The sequence below is a fragment of the Furipterus horrens genome, unplaced genomic scaffold (genome assembly GCF_987537825.1).
Source record: "Furipterus horrens unplaced genomic scaffold, mFurHor1.1.pri manual_scaffold_3, whole genome shotgun sequence".
NCBI classification, from domain to species: domain Eukaryota; kingdom Metazoa; phylum Chordata; class Mammalia; order Chiroptera; family Furipteridae; genus Furipterus; species Furipterus horrens.
Genome location: NW_028327173.1, coordinates 113864488 through 113884618, shown reverse-complemented (window position 1 = coordinate 113884618; position 20131 = coordinate 113864488). Strand labels below are relative to the sequence as shown.

At 33.6% G+C, this 20131-nt stretch overlaps 1 protein-coding gene across 1 annotated transcript in view; it reads right to left on the bottom strand.

Moving 5' to 3' along the window:
- Positions 1-20131, bottom strand: part of MDGA2 (MAM domain containing glycosylphosphatidylinositol anchor 2) — an 849851-nt gene that overhangs the window by 364923 nt on the left and 464797 nt on the right. The window contains exon 3 of the mRNA XM_090270100.1: positions 12233-12407. Coding sequence (XP_090126226.1) covers positions 12233-12407 — 175 coding nt within the window. The remainder of the gene's footprint in view (positions 1-12232; positions 12408-20131) is intronic.

Sequence of the window (20131 nt, the reverse complement as noted above, 5' to 3'; positions counted from 1 at the left end):
TTCTTCATACTTCATTAATAACAACTTCAGACAGATAAATATTGGATTATTTTCTGATGGTTAGAATTTAAGAGAAAAACTGTAGAACTCTAAGATGAAGTCACAGAATAAGGTTAGCACAGTGGCATAATCTCCTTCCACGAGACACAGTGCTACCCATGTAGCTTCCTGAAAGAAGGGGAGAATGGTTCAGCCTCAGAGGACCTTAACACAGAGTTCCAAAGAGGGGAAAGCTCAGACCAGGAGTGCCTCCTGCACTGAAGGCAGGAATGATAAAATTGGAATCTGTGAAACTAGTAATTTTCCTACCTTGTCCATTTTATGCATAAAATTTAAAAAATTAGATGAAATATAGGAAACAGTAATATTTTTAAATAGAAAACATAAAAACTAAAATGAATAAATAGGAAATAAAATTATACAAAAATGTATTTCAAAATCTTAAAATATTTATGTACAGCTAAAAATAAAATGAAATTAAACAGGAAAAATATACAAGATTCTGATTTTAGCCCTGGCTGGGTAGGTCAGTTGGTTGGAGTGTCGTCACATACATTAAAAGGTTCTGGTTCAATCCCCCCATCAGGGCACATACCTAGGTTGCAGGTTATCCCTGGTTGGTTGTGGTGCATAAGGGAGGCAACTGAGTGATATTTCTCTCTCACACCAATGTTTCTCTTTCTCTCCCCCGTCCTCCGCCATCTCTCTCTCTCTATCCCCACATCCCCATTCTCTCTATCAAAAATAAATAAACATCCTGGGGTGAGGATTTAACAACAACAACAAAAAATTCCACTTTTAGGTTTAAATATGATCAATTGCACAAAAAAAGTTAATAGGATATTAATTTTAAATCTCTATTTTAAAAAACTTTTTACCACAAACTAAATATGAGTTAACAAAGTAAAATATTATTGCTTTAAACAATTTTAGAAGCAAAAGCAAGTAATCTTAACAAGAATTTAAATTTCTTGATTATCAGGACACTACTTTTAGTTTAGACTGTAGAACAGCTCATATTCAAAGTAGAGCTGGGAATCAGCTTTACTAAAGTTTAAAAAAATTATTAAAATTAAACATGTTAAGAGATTCTGCTTCAAGATCAAATGTTTGGATAATACCTCACATGAAGAATAATTAATTAAGTGGACAAATGGATCTGTGAAAAAAAGGCTTAGGATGTCCCAATAACTCTGTTCAATATTCTAAATGGTCACATGAAAGGAAGAGCAGACATGTTTGCACACTGAAAGTTATAGAAGAGCCATGCCCTCACAATTAATAAAAGTCTACAAATAAATGCACAAAAATTGAACAAGCACTTAAAAATAGCAGAGAGCTTACTATCAGAAAAAATATTAGCAGAATATAACTATACTTTATGTAAGACTTTCAGCAGAGGAAATGAGGTGGGTTTGAAGGAATGTAATATATATCTTTATCTACTTGTTCATATCAAAGATGACAGTAATTTGAGCTTTCTCAGCATATTGACCTGGTCTTTGACTCAGTAGGAGTCTCTATGTGCTCAATATAGTTTTCACTTTAGGATTTTTTATGAAGTTTTTTTTTAACTAGGGATTCTAACACTAACTGGGAATTAGAGTGGTCTTGTGCCCCATGAGTAAATAATTCTGATAAGCAAGCATTGTTCATCTGAAGCATACACAAATTATAAAATTCTGTCTTGAAACTTATTAATAGGCTAATTACCACAACAACAACCCATTTTTAATTAGCAGTGTAATTACCACATCAAACATTATGAAGACTTCCCAAATCCAAGGCTAATATTTTGGGAGGATGGATGGTGAGTGAGCAGTTATGTTTTAATGAGATTTACTTTAAGGCGTTAGTTTTCTTCCAGGGCCTGCCATGCTACCAAAATTCCCATTCATTATTGTAGTCCTTTTCCTAAACCTCCTCACCCAGAAGTCATGTTGATGGGTTCAATAAAAATAAACTCAAACCAGTTGACAATAATTTTTAATTGGCAGTTTATAATTCTTTCTAAAATGGGTAAATTGTATTTGGGAAAGAAACTGATAACATGTCATCCTAATCTCTGACTAATTTCTCAGGTGAAAGTGTAATAAATAAATCTAACATACAAGGACCAAAGGGGGAAAAAAATCAGTGCTTGTTCTCAAAATGAAATGCAGCAATCTACCTAAGAGAAATTAAAGTGGGGAATATGTTTCAGAAATAAGAAGGCTTACAAAATCTTTAATGGATATTGTAAAAGATTTGTCTCTTGTGTGAATAGTGTCTGCACACATGGAAACTTATTAGGTTAATGCCTCTGAATCTAATTTCTTTTTGAATTAAAAATAAGTTTTAATCAAACCCTAACCTTTAAAGTTGTATGACCTCTATTACCCTATGAGCAATACAGTCATGGCTGAGAATAAGTAAAAGAATTAGAAGAATACATTCTCAGAAAACTATTTCAATGTCCTCAAGAATCTCAAGGTAACAAATACGTGAATATGAGAACTTCAAAATTCTGTGAACCTACTTTTTTTTTTAAACAGAATATACTCTTAAAAGGTGGATCTTGGAGCTCTTGGTGAATTGTCATTGCTTCTTAGAGAAGACAAATGAAGCAATATTAGTATTAGTATTGCTGACTCTCACAAATAATTCTGAAGTCTTAAAATTATAGGAATTTATTTTATATTTTACATAAGTGGCAGATAATCCATTCATATGGCCTGAAAACACAGGTGGTACATTTCAACACATTCTCAAAGCTCATTTTTCAAATTAAATGTTCTTTCCTCCTCTAAACCCACCATCATGGTCACTATTCCCCTAAATACAGAGCACTTCATCTCTTTTCTATGCCATAATCTGACTACTCACTCATAATGGAAAGCATTTGACCTTCCTCCCCTCCCCCCACTTATTTACGCACTATGAGTAATTTACAAAAATGCACCCTGACTGGTTTGGCTCAGTGGATTGAGCGTCGGCCTGCGAGCTAAGTGTCGCTGGTTCGATCTTCCAGTCAGGGCACATCAGAGAAGGAAAACTCTGACTCCAAAAAACCTCCGCTGCCTTGCGGCATACCTCTTCAGGGGAAAGGCTAAGGGAGTAAACCCCGACAGAAAATCCGGAGCCGGAGGCCCTAAGGCGGTTTGACGTTGTAGTCAACACCGGCAACTCCTGCGGCGCACCTGAAGCCAAGCTGTATTGACTCCGTCTTTCCCTTGGACCCTTCAGCTGCGAAGAGAGGGGGGGTCTGCTGCATGGGCAACAGCAGACCCTCCATATCACCCTGCCCAGGCTCTGTAGCTTCAGCTTCACTGGAGAGGACACTCCAGCGTCATCGCAAGATGTCGATTCAACATGGGAGGAGACAGATACCGTGTCACTCCCGAGTCGGACTGCACAGCCATTCTCGGCGGTGCAGATAGACTCTTAAGAAGCTACACCATTGTCTCTCCAGACGGACGGCTGCCAACATTGTGTCAAGAACTCTGAAGGGTCTCAAATTTCCTTATTTGTTGGCTAACATGTTTGCTTGCCAGTTTCATGGATGCTGACAGAAAACATGAGATTCCTGGGTCAGAGACAAAGGACTTTATTACTCATGTCTCCTGAGGATGAGCCTCATGTTTCCATAGGTTCTTATTCACCTCGATTTCTAAGAGGGCAATGTTGGGTCAGTCCGCATAAATATTGTACACACAATTTCTGACTTTGCTAAGGAATCCTGAGCCTAGGAAAATCCCAATCTTAAAAATGTTCTGCTAGCAAACTTAACCTATCTTTGTTCCTTATGGAGATATTATCTTTATTATCCAAGTCTGAAAACAAATTTATGCCTTGGGGGCAGATACTGTCTCTAATAACCATGGCTGCTTGCTACACAAACATTCTTGAAAAAGAGAGTTCAGGACAGACACTGCCAAAGAACTTGTAGAAAAGCCACAAAGAATTGTCTTTCAGATCTCTTCCTTCACACTACAAAGTAAACCCTACTGTTGTCATGATAAAAGGCCACAATAATATCTGCACTCCTGGGATGTCAATGCCATTTGACTTGTCATTCATGTTGTGTGGCATCATTCATGTTATTTATTTTATTGCTTACTATTTGGATTCCACTTAAAAAATTATATATTCACTGTCTCTTTAAGTAGTTTAAACTTAAGAAACATACAAACTTTGTAATACATTACTGTTAGCTTCATAAAATTTATTAAAACCATATTTTGAAGCTACTCAAATATTTCCTGAATGAATAAAAATAGTAAAAACTTTTAAAAAAATGTTTCATCCTAAACAATGTGTAAACAAATGGCAGTGGAGATTAAACTGAAATAGTCTTATTCTATCAAGCGTAAAGGAACAATGATTTAGAATGTGGCTGCAACTTTCCCCATTGTGTCTTGTTATCAGATATCTTTTCGGTTAGCTTTATTTGGAGTCAAATACCAAGGAATATCAATTTTTGTGAAGAAGTCAAGAATGGTGTGAATATAACTCTAGACTTAAGTTTTTGAATTGACCAATCTTCTGATAAAATTTGGAATGAAATTAGTTTTTACTTTTAGGAGCTTAATATTAATAGCAAAGGCCTTTGAGGCAAAAATCTTCAAATCTATAGTTTATGAATTTTTAAAAAATCATATTATAACACACCAATATAAGTTAGAAAGCCAAATGATAATAAAAAGCACAACCTCAACTATTCCAATATCCAGAGGCAAGCTTTTTTAATGCATATTTTAAGCATTTTTGGTTTTGCCTTCATATTTCTAAATGTTTAATTGCTATTCATAGATTTTTTTTAAAATTTTCACGTTGCCCTACTGATTTCTTCTTGTTCTAGAGAAGAATTTAGCTCTGTCATACTAACCCTCTCTAAACCTCTTTATATATTTATCATACTTTTGATAACTCAGATACTGTTGTTTGTATTGACTATGTAAGTATCCTTCACAGTTAAAACTTGTAGTATATTAAGATTATATTGCATTTCATACAACTTTTTCTTTGTCTTCTGTTAATAATGCCAACATTTTTTCCTCAATTTTATATGTAAATATCTAGACATATTATTAAGCTTTCCATGAGAAGTATAAAATTCCTCTCTAAAATGTCACATAACCCACCAGTTGCATCTGTTTTCTGAAGACATCCTGCACAAAGACTCTTTCTCCCAGCTTCACAGCCTGTCTTGGTTGCTTTTGAGTTCCGATGCATAGCTATCCTCATGGAGTGTGCTTACTATGTCCTGGGATTCCATTCTATATCCTCCTATAACATAATCCCCTTAAAAAAAAAAAAAAAAAAAAAAAGGATATCTCTTCCACTTTCTTCATTTAATACTAGTTTGGTGGAACATATATAAAAGTAGTGTCCTGAGAAAGGGAACATTGTAAAATATATTATAAATTTTATAGGTCTATAAATGTCTTCCCTCTTCTTCGATATTGAAAAAAAAACAAAAAACCTCTGGTTGTACATAAAATTCTATTCTAAAAATAATTTTACTACAGAGTTTCAAAAGCTTTACTCAATTGTCTTCTAGGTTCCTGATTTCTATTGAGAAGAACTGTGCCATTTTTATTTTAATTATTCATATGTAGCCATTTCAGAAAAAAATTAAAACTCTCTGGAAACTTTCAAGATCTTCCTTTTGCTCTTACTGTTTTTGATTGCATGTTGATGTGTTTTGATGTGAATCTTGTTTACCTGTCATGCTAGGGACTCTGTGGGCCATTTATAATTGAAAATACATGCCCAACTATGATGGGAAATATTCTTAATTTTTTAAAACATAATTTCTTCATCTCTATTTATCTGTTTGGAATATTTATTCAAATTTTCTCTCTCTTGTTCCCACTCTTTATTAAATTTTGTTTTACTCTGTAATATTTTTTCAAATTTATCTTCCATTGATTTTTGTTATTATTTTTAATATTCTAAGAGTGCTTTGATATTCTCTAAAAATTCCTTGATTTGTACTTTCTTCTTCTTGTTACATAAATGTAATTTTTTCTCTTTATATTTCTAAGAATGCTAATTTAAAAACACCAATAATTATCTTTTATGCTGTCTTCTATTTTAGCTCTCTATATTATCCTTGTTTTCTGGATTCTTTTTCCTTTTTTTTTTTTTTCTGCTTTGATCTCTCTCTCTCTCTTTTTTTTTTTTTTTCTCAGAAGATTGTCTCAAATATCTAGTTATCTTCTGGTATTCTGATATCGAATAATTAGTTTTAAAAGAGCTTATTGGTAGTTCTGTTGACCAATAATAGTCTTCATTGTGAGTCTATTCGCTGGGCTGATTCACCAGGGCTCCTACTTGTCAGCAAAGAATAGCCTTGTCTCCAGAGTTGATCACTTTTCCTAGACAAGAATTCTCTAATTTTCTGCCTAGAAGGCATTTTTAGGCCAAATGTGATAAAGGACTGTGATGAATATACAGATTTTCACTTAATAACCTTGATTTAATTACAGTATGTTACATCTTGTTTTTGATGATTCTAGATTTCTTAATTCAAAGTTTCTCTGGTTCAATGTCTCACAAACAACAACAACAACAAAAAAAACAGCTACGCTTCTGTGGGGGTTCACTGGGGAGCTGGTAGGGGAAGAGGGGTCGTTAGGCATTGAACTGTATGATATGTGGAAGGAGATCAGGGTGTATAATTTATATAGACTTTCACCAGTTCTTCTAATTTTAATTTTTTTAATTTAATTCATTCATTTATCCTTACCTAAGGACATGCTTATTGATTTTAGGGGCAGGGAGAAACATGGATGCAAGAGAAACATCAATTGATTGGTTGTCTCCTACACACGCCCCAACCAGGACCAAATCAGCAACCTAGGCATGTGCCCTGACCAGGAATCAAACCTATGACCATCCAGCTTACCAGACAATGCTCCAACCAATTGAGTCACACTGGCCAGGGCAGTTCTTCTGATTTTAGACTCAATTACACTCTCACTCTAAGAGCTAAGTGGTGTCTGCAATTCCTAAGCCTTGTAAGGATTCTGTAGCTTGAGTATACTTAGTTCTGTCCATACTGACAGCTTTGATTGAAGCTTTCTTTAGTATGCTAAGCAGTGGCCATTCTCCGATCTGATTCTTCTCCTTCAAAATTGTTTTTCTGCCATCTCCTTTCCCATTCTCTTTATCATTGTTATGTTTTTTGTTGCTGTTGTTGTTTTGTCCTTTTTAGTATTGTTTTAGTAGTGTTTTAGGGAGAAGACAGGAAGAATGCATATATTTAAAAAAGCAAGTTTAAGTAAAACTAATTCTACATGTTTCTCTTAATATATAGCTATTAATTTTCAGACTCTAAGTAGTAGTTCTGAGAGTTTAAAAACTGGACTCTCAGAGTCTAGAACTATAAAAAATGTAATTGATTGACTTTTAATAAAAAATATTTTTATAAATGACTAGGTCAGATATTAGGAAATAAATTTAAATCAGTATGTGGTTATGAAATTTGCCCTTTTGTAAATGTACTTTCATTAAGGAATTATACTTCATAAAACTCTTGGAATGCTTTTATAATTAAAAAAAACAAAATGATAGGTTATATTAAGTTGAGAAACACAATGATAATATTCTTTCAACACAACAGTACAGAGCAAACTATATTCTTGATTGAAATAGTAAACAATAAAAAACATTTTGTAGTTGTTTTGCAAATCCAAAGTGGACCAATTTTTCTAACACAAGAAATTTTAGAAAACTAAGTGGGGAGAATTGCTGATTCTTATTAATTAATCTTCTCAAATTCATTAAAATGTTGATATTGTGTCACAAATATTTCAAAATATCTGTCAAATAAAAAAAAAAAACATTTTATATCAGTTAACATTGTAGCAGGTTCCTCCTCTGAAACTAAATTTCTTCATCAAAATAATGAGGAGTTATAACTACATTTTATTTTAGGTAGGTATTAGCTCTCAAGTCTAGAAACTTATGATCAGAACTTATGGGATTTAATAAGATATATATTTTCACCATTATAACAAACTCTCCAGAACTACTGATGGCCATAGGGTAATTTTTAGACAACTTATCACACAAAAAAATTAAAGGTTAAATTCTAATATTATTTATTAAAAGTTTTGTTATATCCATGTCATAGCTTGCCTCCATTTCTTGTTGAAAATATAATCCTTATGTGTAGATATTTTTGTATTTCTATTCTATGCCTATCTTGTGTTTTAAGTTCAGTTTGGAAAATATAATAGCAATCTATATAGGCCAGGTGATATTTCTAAAACCATGATTCCAAACAGAAAATAAATGCAATTGTTTTAGCATTCCCTAAAATACTTAAAGCAAAGGACCTGATCTAAAGCAGCTCACTCGTTTATGGTTTATAAAAATAAATACTTATCCAATCATGCAGTCCTAGATCAAATCAAAATCCAAGCACAGATAGATGTTAAAACAGTAATCTCATTTTAGACACCAATGTTTTCAAATTTAAACACTGCATTAATATGTTAGTTACCTTCCTATTAACAATGCTAGGACAGGTTTAAAGTTATAAAGATTCATGTACAGAAAACATATTTAAACCTACAAATTATAGTCTCCAATCAAGGTTATATTTGGAACACGTGGACTCATTGAATAGGCTAATTGTCTCCATGCGAAGTGTTTTCATCAATTAAAAGATGTTTGCAAAATTATTATCTGAATGAATTCAATTATCCAAACCTTCAAGAATAGACACAACTCTTGAAAACATATGTCTAGACCCCATAAGAAAGATCTCTGGTATTTTTTGGAAAATTTATACCTGTAGAGTACATAATTTAATACATGTTTTGTTTTTTTTTTCAGATGATATCATTTTAGACAACTTTCTAATAAATCCTGGCCACCAAAAAATGTGCTGAAAATAATACTTCATCATGGTTTGCATCACAATGACATTTAACTTAAAAAATATAGAACAACATGTTTGGCAAGTCCAGGTTAGTGGGAAACCTCAAAAGGAGGTCAAAGATGAGGGGAACAGAACTAGTGTCTTTAGGAAAAGTGACACAAGCCTTGAAACACTATCAGGGATGACAAAACTGGAAGGAACACTGATATCATTTCCACCAAAGTATGCAGTAGGAACTGCGTCCCTGAAGCACTACTGAGTCTGGACAGCAAGAGAGATGAACAGATGGAAAAGAGCGGGTACCACGCAGAATAGTACTGAAAGGCTCTGTAATAAAAGAAGGAGAGAAGAATGTTTTTAAGAGTCCTTAAAAATGTTAGTTCCCTCTTTGTATTTGATTTTTAACCAAAACACATATTTTTAAAATTATTATTATTAAACCTATTGTGGCAATGCATGTCACAATCTCTTTATTTATAACCTTTGAGGAGTGTTTTTCAGAATATTTCAGATTTAAGAAATATAACACATATATCATGGTTTATATTGTACACCCAGCAGGATCTCTAATGATACTGTGTAATGGAACACGTTTGTTTTTCCTGAGTAAAACATGATTATTTATACAAAGTAGGATAAATAAAGAGCATAGATTCTTCTATTTTCTCTATTACAGTTAGTTCAGGTCAGACATTGCCACGAAACTAGTTCGTATCAGGTTTTGCTTTAAAAATGTTAACAATAAACCCAACAAAGCAAAACAAAGTGCATTTATTAAATTTTCAGAACTTTTAAATTTTAGAATTGTCTTTAAAACATTAAAGTTGTGTATTTTAAAGATTCATGACCAAAATTATAATAAATAAGAAAACATAGGAGCATTCTCTAAAATGTTATAGAAGTATTTAATTCATTTTAATTTAAATTAAGTTTTAAATTATATATGAAAAGAAATACTCAAAAATTTTTTTTTGGAAAAAGTATACGTAGCCAAAAATATTTGATCAGGAGAAGGGGAGCAAGGTGCTCTACTGAGGCTGAGAAGTGTATGGGTAAGGCCAACCTGTGCGCCAGTGAGGACAAGAAGAGAGCAGCATGAGATGCAGGTGTTCGTTATGCCAAGGAATGCCTAAGAGGCCAGGAAAAGGGATTTCTTCTCTCTCATCTTTCCAGGAAAGTTGCAAGTACCTGAATGTGGAAGGTGAGTCACAAATGCATCCCTGTCACCCATTTCTCAGTCACCTGAATAATTAAATGAGATTCAGGGTAAGGTCTGATAAATAGATCTTGTGTAGTATGAATCACTTTCCAAACTATGTGACACTTGTCCTGGGCATTGAAAGAAAAGGAAAGAGGACAGAATGAAATTAAGGTAGAAAACAATGACTTCTTTACTTGTTACTTATGCCTGAATTACTTTAAGATGAGAAAAACAATCTTTTATTCTAACATTAAAGAGTTAACAAAGAAAATGTAAGTTCTTTTAAAGAGACAATGGATTGATGAATAAATCTGTTCAAAAAATCAAAATAATTATAGGCCTTTAATTTGTTTTGGTGGGGAAGAAAGAAAAGAGATGAAGAGGATTTTAAGTATATTTGCTAACAGCAAAAAGTGGAAAAATAAGACTAAAATAAATTAACACTTACCACATGGTGCACCATTTTTAAAGGTATTGATTATTTTCAACAGAGGTGAATAAAAAAAGACTCTACAGAGACATTTTAGTCTTTCACTAACAAATCACTCTGCATATATGATAAGAACTTATAATAAAATATGAATAGCTAAAATTACACATGGGTTAAATTAATAAAACAAGTTACAATAGGTAGAGCACGAACCTTTAAACAAATATAAATATGCATTTATATACCGACATGTAAAGATAAGAAGTGTATACAGTCAACACTAAGTCATCAGTGAAATTTTCAGTAACATTTACTGTTTTATTCATCAGATTTTTAAATGTTCTTAAAAGAATATGTATTATTTTATGATAAAAATTATTTTAAAAATTTAAGTATATTTTATTGATTATGGTATTACAGTTGTTGCAATTTTCCCCCTTGCACCCCTCCACCTGGTACCTCCTTTTTCTCCAGCAATCTTCCCCCTTTTAGTTCATGTCCATGGGTCATGCATATAAGTTCTGTGGCTTCTCCATTTGCTTTACTATTCTTAACATCCCCCTGTGTAGTTTGTACCTGCCAGTTATGCTTCTTGATCCCTGCACTGTTCCCCCCTTCTCCCTTCCTCTCTCTTCCCCCTCCTCACTGATAACCCTCCGTATGATCTCCACATCTATGATTCTCTTCCTGTTCTGGTTGTTTGCTTAGTTTCTTTTTGTTTTTTAAATTCATTTTTGATAGTTGTTGTCATTTTAGTGTTCATAGTTTTGATCTTCTTTTTCTTAAATAAGTCCCTTTGACATTTCATATAATAGTAGCTTGGTGATGATGAGCTCCTTTAGCTTTACCTTGTCTGGGAAGCACTTCATCTGCTCTTCCATTCTAAATGATAGATTTGCTGGATAGAGTGATCTCTGCTTTAGGTCCTTGCTTTTCATCACATTGAATACTTTTTGCCAGTCCCTTTTTGCCTGCAAAGTTTCTTTTGAGAAATCAGCTAATAGTCTTATGGGAACCCCTTTGTAGGTAACTCTCTTCTTTTCTCTTGTTGATTCAGGAGTCTCTCTTTATCTTTAGCCTTGGCATTTTAATTATGATGTATCTTGGTGTGGTCTTCTTTGTGTCCAACTTGTTTGAGACTCTCTGTGTTTCCTTGTACTGTATGTTTATTTCCTTTGCCAATTTAAGGAGCTTTATTTCATTATTTTTTCAAATAAGTTTTCAATTTCTTGCTCTTCCTCTTTTTCTACTAGCCCCCCTATGATTCAGATATTGGTATGTTGAAAAATTATAATAGAAACTATTTTTTCAGAAAGCATATTAAAAGAGCTATCACTATCTTATATACTTTTCTCAATTAAAAACTTTTTTTATACTCACCTGAGGAAATTTTTTCATTGCTTTTAGAGAGAGAAGAAGATAAAGAGGTGTGAGAGAGAAAAATATTGATGTGAGATAGAAACATTGATCAGTTGCCTCCCATACGTGCCTGAACCTGGGGACCCTACGTGCCTAGGTATGTGCCCTGACTGGGAATCAAACCTGCAACCCTTCAGTTAAGGGATGAAGCTCCAATCAACTAAGCCATACCAGCCAAGGCAAACTCTATTTTTTAGAATAACCATAGGCTTGTACAATAATATAAATACAAAAAGTAGATTTTGAGTTGTAGAACAAAAGGAATCCATAAGAGAGGTAATCATAGTATTCTGGGAAATTTACTTACAGTACACATCCACTCTGATTGACTTTATCGCTGGGGACCCCAAGCCATTTTCTGCTTTACAGTAATACCGGCCTCCTTGGTGTCGCTGAATATTTGTAATCCTCAAAGTCTCATTGAAGACACTTGAGTCTTGGAATCTGTCAGAGGCACTTCCTGCTGTTTTGGTCCACCTGATCTGAGCAAGCATCAACAAAGATTGTTACTTTAGGTTGATTTTCTCACAGAAAAAAATCTTAAAAAATCAAATCGTTTTAAAAGTTTGCTTTTATAACTACTACAGTGATATTCCTGGCCAGTTACTGAAATTTTTTTTTAAAGTTTATACACACAATTAAAAAATAAAAATTTAAATGCAATATATATAACTTTAATTCAATTGCATAGAATTCATCATTAGCTTAATTGGTATGGAGGGCAAATAAATGTAATATAAAGGGGGTTAAAAATGAGTCCAGTCCAGTCCCCCTTTATCTGCAGTTTCACTTTCTGCCATTTCATTGGCCTGTGGTCAACCACAGTCTGAAATATTAAATAGGAAATTTTAGACATAAACAATTCCTAAGTTCTAAATTTTGTGCTGATGTTCTGAATTACAAGATGAAATCTCACACCATCCACTCCATCTTGCCAGGATGCGAATCATTCCTTTGTCTCTTAGCAGCCCTCAGTTATCATATCTGCTGTTGTGCTATCACAGTGCTGTGCTTAAGTAACCCTTACTTATTTAATAATGGCCCCAAGCCCATTCACATAACTTTTATTGCAGTATATTTTTATAATTGTTCTATTTTATTATTAGTCTCTTACTTTGCCTAATTTATAAAATAAGGAAGGTATGTATAGGAAAAAACAGTATACGTATATACAGGGTTCATTACTATCCACAGTTTCAGGCACCCACTCAGGGTCTTAAATGCACATCTGAGAATAAAGGGGGGATGTGGATTAGTTTCTCTATTTTGTTGGGCACTTACAATTTGTTTTATATTTTCCAAACCCCATAATGTACATTTTATTTATTAGTACAAGGTACAACAAGTAGGTTCTCAATTTCTTTTTGGACATGCTTCATTATTTTACTTAAACTTCCTGTTTGATTTGGGTAATTTAAAAATATTGATAGTTGCCAGATGGGAGGTGGGAGTGGAGGAATGCATGAAGAGGTGAGGGGATTAAGAAGTACAAATAGATAGTTACAGAGTAGCCATGAGGATGTAAAGTACAGTTTGGAAATGGAGCAGCCAAAGAATTTACATGACCCATGGACATGAACAACGGTGGGGAGTTTGCCTGAGGGAGTGGGGAGTACTGGGTGGAGGGGACAGGGAAGAGGGGAAAATTGAGACAACTATAAGAGCATAATCAATAAAATATACTTTAAACAATAAAATAAAAATATTACTATAATGGCTAATTGAGATTATGTATAATTTTATACACTTGGCTGTTAAAAGTTATTTTTTCCTATGGCTTTGGTTTAATAGGCCCACAAATAACCTGTCTGTTTTGATAATTAGAATTCACTATACATCAATAATTATTTCCAAAAAATGCCAAAACTTTTCCAAAGAGAACATTTCTATCACACTGCCAAAATACTTTGAATATCTAAAACATTTCATTATAAACAATAGAATTCTTTTAAACACAGCTGTGTATGGACAGACTTAGTTTTTTCTAGCAATGAAGACTGGCATTCAACTCAAATTTTGTGTTATTTTAGTTTATAAAACCTGAACAAAAGCCACATAACAGTACTGTAGAATGATAAAAAGTAAGAAGTAAAAAGAATGTTTTCTTTTTCTCTCTCCTTGTCCCTGTTGTATAATACATATTTGTTTGTTTTTATTTTTAGGTTGGGACACAGCTGATAGAAATACTCCAGTCAAACACACATGAAGAAACATGAAAAAATCCCACTAAAAACTAAGTCTTCAAAATTGAAATCCTATAATACTGCCATTACTTATGTTATTTTCATATAATGTTAAAATTTAAGATCTAATGACATTAGAAGTATGTTTAAAAAGTTTCCAAATCATTAAAACATCAATATGAATATAAACATATTTGCCCTTAATTGTAAGTGATATGAAAGTATTACTTAGAGATTATAAAAATTCAATAATTCACAAAATTAGATATTTATTCAACACCTACTCTATGCATTGAATATACACAGAAGTAAATGCATGATACCTGATTTCAAGCAGTTTATGAGTTAATTACTAAATTGCTCATAAAAGTACAGGGTATAACTAAGGCCCTGGTAAAATCCAGAGTTCTATTTATTTAAATTTCAAAATCTACAAGTAAATAAATAAGGAAGACTTAAATTACATATTTTTATTCTTGTGTAGAGACATGCTAACTGTCTCTAAGACAATAGATATTTCTAAGGTATAAACAAAACAGAATTCCAATTAAGATACCAACTTTCCTTTGACTATCATGATAAAATAACAAAAATTGATTTGAAAAATAAATATTTCAGGAAGTAAAAAGTAAGCTCATATTTCAAAAATTAAAAAGTACAGGAATCCAGCTAAGATGGAGGCCTAGACAGACACAGTGTGTCTCCCTCCACAACTAAGAAGGAATACAACGACCTCAAATCTAGAGACAACCATAAGTTGCAGAAAATCAACCTGCATGGAAGTCAAACAACCAAAGATAGAAAGAAGAAATACTCATCCAGACAGGTAGGAGGGGCGGAGCCAGGGGGGAGAGAACCTGGTGTGGTGGCAGCAGCGGTGGTGGCAGCGGCAGGCAGGTGGAAAGCACAATCACACATTTTAAAAAGTCAGGAGGGACACCTGGGGAGCGCTCCCAGCACCAGATCAGACCACACTGCTCAAGGTCCCAGCGCTGGGGAAAATAAAGCCTCATTGTTTCTGACTGTGCAAACCAGTGGGGGTTGGGGCAGAGGAAGAAACTGCTGGTCTCTCAGCAGAGTCCACTTGTTTAAAGGGCCCCCACAGTCCTAGAATGTCCACGGACCCACCCATCCTGGGACCGATGGCCAGGGCAACAACTAGAGAGGCACCAGTCCCATACAAAGTGGGAGAAGTGCCTGGAAAAGGAGCGAGTGCTAAACAAGCAACATTCTTTTCTCTCAAACCCCTCCCCCACATACAGTGCCATAACGTGATGAAATAGGTCTCCTTGTAATGACGAAAAAAACTAAGGCTCCGCCCCTTACAACTTAACAGAAGCGACAGCTCTACCTAAGACACAGAGGCAAATAAACACAGGAGCCTGTCAAGATGAGGAGTCAGAGAAGCATGGCCCAAAAGAGGGAATGGGTCAAGGTTCCAGTGGGTGAACTAAGCAACAAGGAGACAGCCAACCTAACAGACTTAGAGTTCAACAGTGGTGATAAAGATGCTCACAGGCTTTACAGATATGCTTAAGTACAGCAAATGCATAAGAGAAGAAGTGAAGACTATGCTAAATGTAACATAGGAAAATCCACACAAAACCAATGGTGAAGTGAAGGAAACTGGGGTTCAAATCAATGATTTGGAACACAAGGAAGAAAAAAGCAGTCAACCAGTACAGAATGAGGAAACAAGAATTGAAAAAAATGAAAGGCTTAGGAACCTCTGGGACAACTTTAAACATGCCAACATCCAAACCATAGGGGTGCCAGAAGAAGAAGAAGAATAGCAAGAAATCAAAAACTTATGTGAGAAAATAATGAAGGAAAATTCGCCATGTGTGGCAAAGGAAATAGAGATACAAGTCCAGGAAGCACAGAGAGTCCCAAACAAGCTAGACCCAAAAAGGGCCACACTAAGACACATCATAATTAAAATGTCAAAGGTTCAAGATAAAGAGAGAATCTTATAAGTAGCAAGAGAAAAGCAGAGAGTTCCCTTCAAAGGGGTACCTATAAGACTACAAGCTGATTTCTTGAAAGAAACTTTGCAGGCAAGAAGGGACTGGCAAGAAGTATTCAAGGTGATGAAAAGCAAGGACTTACAACCAAGATTACTCCATCCAGCAAAGATATCATTAGAATAGAAGGGCAGATGAAGTGCTTCCCGGACAAGGTAAAGCTAAAGAAGCTCATCATCACCAAGTAATTATTATATGAAATGTCAAGAAAAAGAAGATCAAAATTATGAACATTAAAATGACAACAAACTCACAACTATCAACAATTGAATCTAAAAAATAAAAACAAAATCCAACTAAGCAAACCAGAATAGGAACAGAATCATAGGTATGGGGATCATTCGGAGGGTTATCAACTGGGAGGGGGAAGGGAGAGAAATGGGGAAATGGTGCAGGGGATTAAGCAGCATAATTGGTAAATATAAAGTAAACACGGGGAAGTTAAGAATAATATAGGAAAGGGTGAAGCCAAAGAACGTACATGCATGACCCATGGACATGAACTAAGTGGAGTGGAGTTACTGGAGGGAAGCAGGGTACTGGGAAGAGGGGAGCAAAGGGGGAAAAAACTGAAACTACTGTAACAACATAAACAATAAAATATACTTAAAAAGTTAAAAATCCACAGTAAAGAGGTAGAAAAATGACCTACCACTTGCAGATGTTAAAAATATCACTTTAAGATACAATGATTAAGTTGTATAATACTGGTACAATAGTAGGAATTGTTTGGGAATAGAGGAGAGACCAGCAGTGCATGTGTGTGGTATGTCAGAGAGAGTGCACCAGAGACGAAAGCAGAGACAGAGGACAAAAAAGAGCAGGAAGAGAAAAGTGAGAGAGAAGGAGAGACTGTGAAACAGACTAGCAGTTAACTTTTTAGTTTTAAAACAACTTTACAGTCTTAAAAATTAGTAAAGACCCCAAATAGCTTTTGTTTATTTGAATTATATCCATTCATAATTGTATTAGAAATTAAGGCTGAGACCATGTAAAACTGTACATTTTAACTTATTTTAATTATATTAATAAACTAATGACATGTTAATATAAGGAACATTTTAAATCAGAAAAACATATTTTCCAAAACAAAAAATGAAATTTTTTAAGTTCTGCAAATCTCATTAAGATCTAGTTTAGTGGGAAAGATCTGGCTGAAAAATCACATCAACTTCTGCATGCAAACTGTTGCAACATGTTTCCTTGTTTGAAATAGTTGAAGAAAATATGACCTCACATAGATATTTAGCTGTTAAGGGTAAAGTATTTCAATCGCCATTTCAGATAATTGTGAATAGTCCTCTTTAATATCACACTAAAAGTCTAGAAATGGTAGCTTCTAATGTTTGCATGAAAAGTGGAATCTATAATCACTTCAATGGCCTTTTGGTGCTCTGTTACATTAAAAGGCCTTGATCTATCCTGCACTTTTTATGGATACTTTTAATTCTTACATATTTCATAACATCAAACATTAGTCATTTGGAAAATATAAATTCACTGAATTATGCAAATCTTTCAAATGTTGACATATTCTATTATATAGTACAAGTCATGTTTATTAATCTTGTTAGGAGTCTTCAGAACAATCTTTAAGTATTAGGAAGCCATCATGCTTATGTTGGCAGATTTTCCAAAATTCTGACAATTATCTTATAATCTGAGCTTTAGCCTTATTGACAAATATAGCTAGGTGTTTTGGGGAGGATGGCAGGTTCACTTCATTTATTTTTGAGAAAATATTTACCAAATACCCAACTCTGAATAACTATAGCCTGTATAACAATCATTCTCTTAAGTAAAAAACACTATTCCATAAAAAAGTGACTAATTCACTGCAAAACTTAACACACAAGTTCTTACCTGAGAAACAATACTTTATTTAGTAAGTAGCAGAAATACTTTCAAGAGATTTTCCATTTATCAGAATATTCAAAATACAATAGTCAAGTTTCAAGAGGTTAAACAATTTTTCCTTTTTTTCCCTCTAGTTTTAAAAAATAAGTACTAAAAGGAAATATTTCTGAGCTACAGAAAGTCTACTCATTGAGAGTATTTACCAAATTTTATGTCTACTTGATGAGAAAAGAAACTCCAGATATATTTTTATAAAAGTGGTGACTTCAAAGTCTAGAAAGAAAATTGTATATGCTTCCAGGATGAAAGAATAATCTTTCTGTGTCTGATCCTGCTCATTCCCTAATGTTGACTTTTCCCTTCTTCCATTGTAATTGAAATCCAAAGTATTCATCAACCACAAGGCTGCCTAGGACAGAGAAACATTTCCCAGCTGTACATTAGGCTAGGTTCTCACTTGTGTGTTTCAAACAGAAATGTCCTTACATAAAGGAAAGCAGCACTCCACATTTTGCTCATTTCAGCATATTTCCAATGGTTTTCATCTTGGACCATGAAATTATTTGGAATGACAATCAGGCACAGAGAAGTAATAGAACAGAAGAAATTTCAATTCCTGTGATCACAGAGTTGTACCTAACTGACCTGAACTATGTATAGTCCTGGACTTCTACATGAGAAAAAAATCAAGTTCTACTTTATGTTATAGTTTCTGGGGATTTTCTATGACAAACAGCCAAACTTAATTCTAACTGATAAGTCTTGCCCCACCCTCCCAATTCACCTGATCTCAACCCTAGCAACTTTTTTTTGTTTCCTAAGATGAAAAAAATCTTCAAAGGAAAACATTTTGCTAATGTGTAAGTGAGACAAAAAGCAGCAGAAGTACTAAAAGGCATCAAAATTGACAAGTTCAAAGACTGTTTTGAGAAGTGGAAAAAACGTCTCAATAGATGTATCGCATCAAATGGAGAGTACTTTGAAGGTGACTGAAATTTAAACATGTAAAAATAAATACACAATTTTTTATAAATAAATTCTGGGTTTTGGGGTCCCTTTCTTATATTATACAACGTATAATTGGATTTAAAAGTAACATGTTTTTAAGCTATTTACCAAATATAATTTAGAATATATTAAAACAAGGTTGCAATAAAAGATTAGAAAACAAGATTGGAAAAGAAGACATGGACAGAAATATGCAAATTAAAATCAATCAAGCAGTCAGGAGTGACAATATATAAAATAAGATTAAATTAATGAGAAATTTGCAATTTAAAACATTAACAGAGAAAGAAGATCATTACTTTATGTAATGTTAAAAGGCACACCTGATAGCAAAAACATATTGCTATTAATTGACATGCAATGAATTCTGGAGCAGCTGAAGTTATAAAACAAATTTGAAACAGAAAAATCTGAGAAACATGCAGTTGCAGTGAGAAATTCCAATACATATGTGAAAAGGAGGCAGTTATAGATAATATTTTTTCTATTAAGAAATATGTATTACAAGGAGAAATTTTTAAATACAATAAACACATATGACTAATAAAACATAGAATGTCACTCATAGAATAATAGATTTTTTTCTTATGTCCCGTAAATATTGACAAAAATTAACTATGTAGTTGGAAGCAAAACAAACAAACAAACAAACAAAGCAAAACCTTAATTAAAAAAGCAGAGATAGTACACGCTATGCTATCTGGACTTAATTTAGTAATTAGAAATGAATAATCCTTATATGATAAGTGCATGGAAATCCAGTCATTCTTCAAAGAGAAAATTATTCAGTTGGCCAAAAAGTTCATTTATTTTTTTTCCATAAGATGGCTCCAGTAGCGCTTAGTTATCTTAACTTCATTCAAAACAATTTTGTTAGATTGCACTGTGACAGCTCTCATAATAGCATGCATTTAAAAAAACTTATCAAAGTTGGTGATTTTTTTTTTGCATAGCCATTTTAATATTGAAGATGGAAGAAAATATGCAACATTTTTGGCATATTATTCTTTATTATTTCAATAAAGGTAAAAATGCAACTGAAACACAAAGAAAAAATGTGTGTAGTGTATAGGGAAGGTGCTGTGACTAATCAAACATGTCAAAAGAGGTTTGCGAGTTTTGTGCTGGAGATTT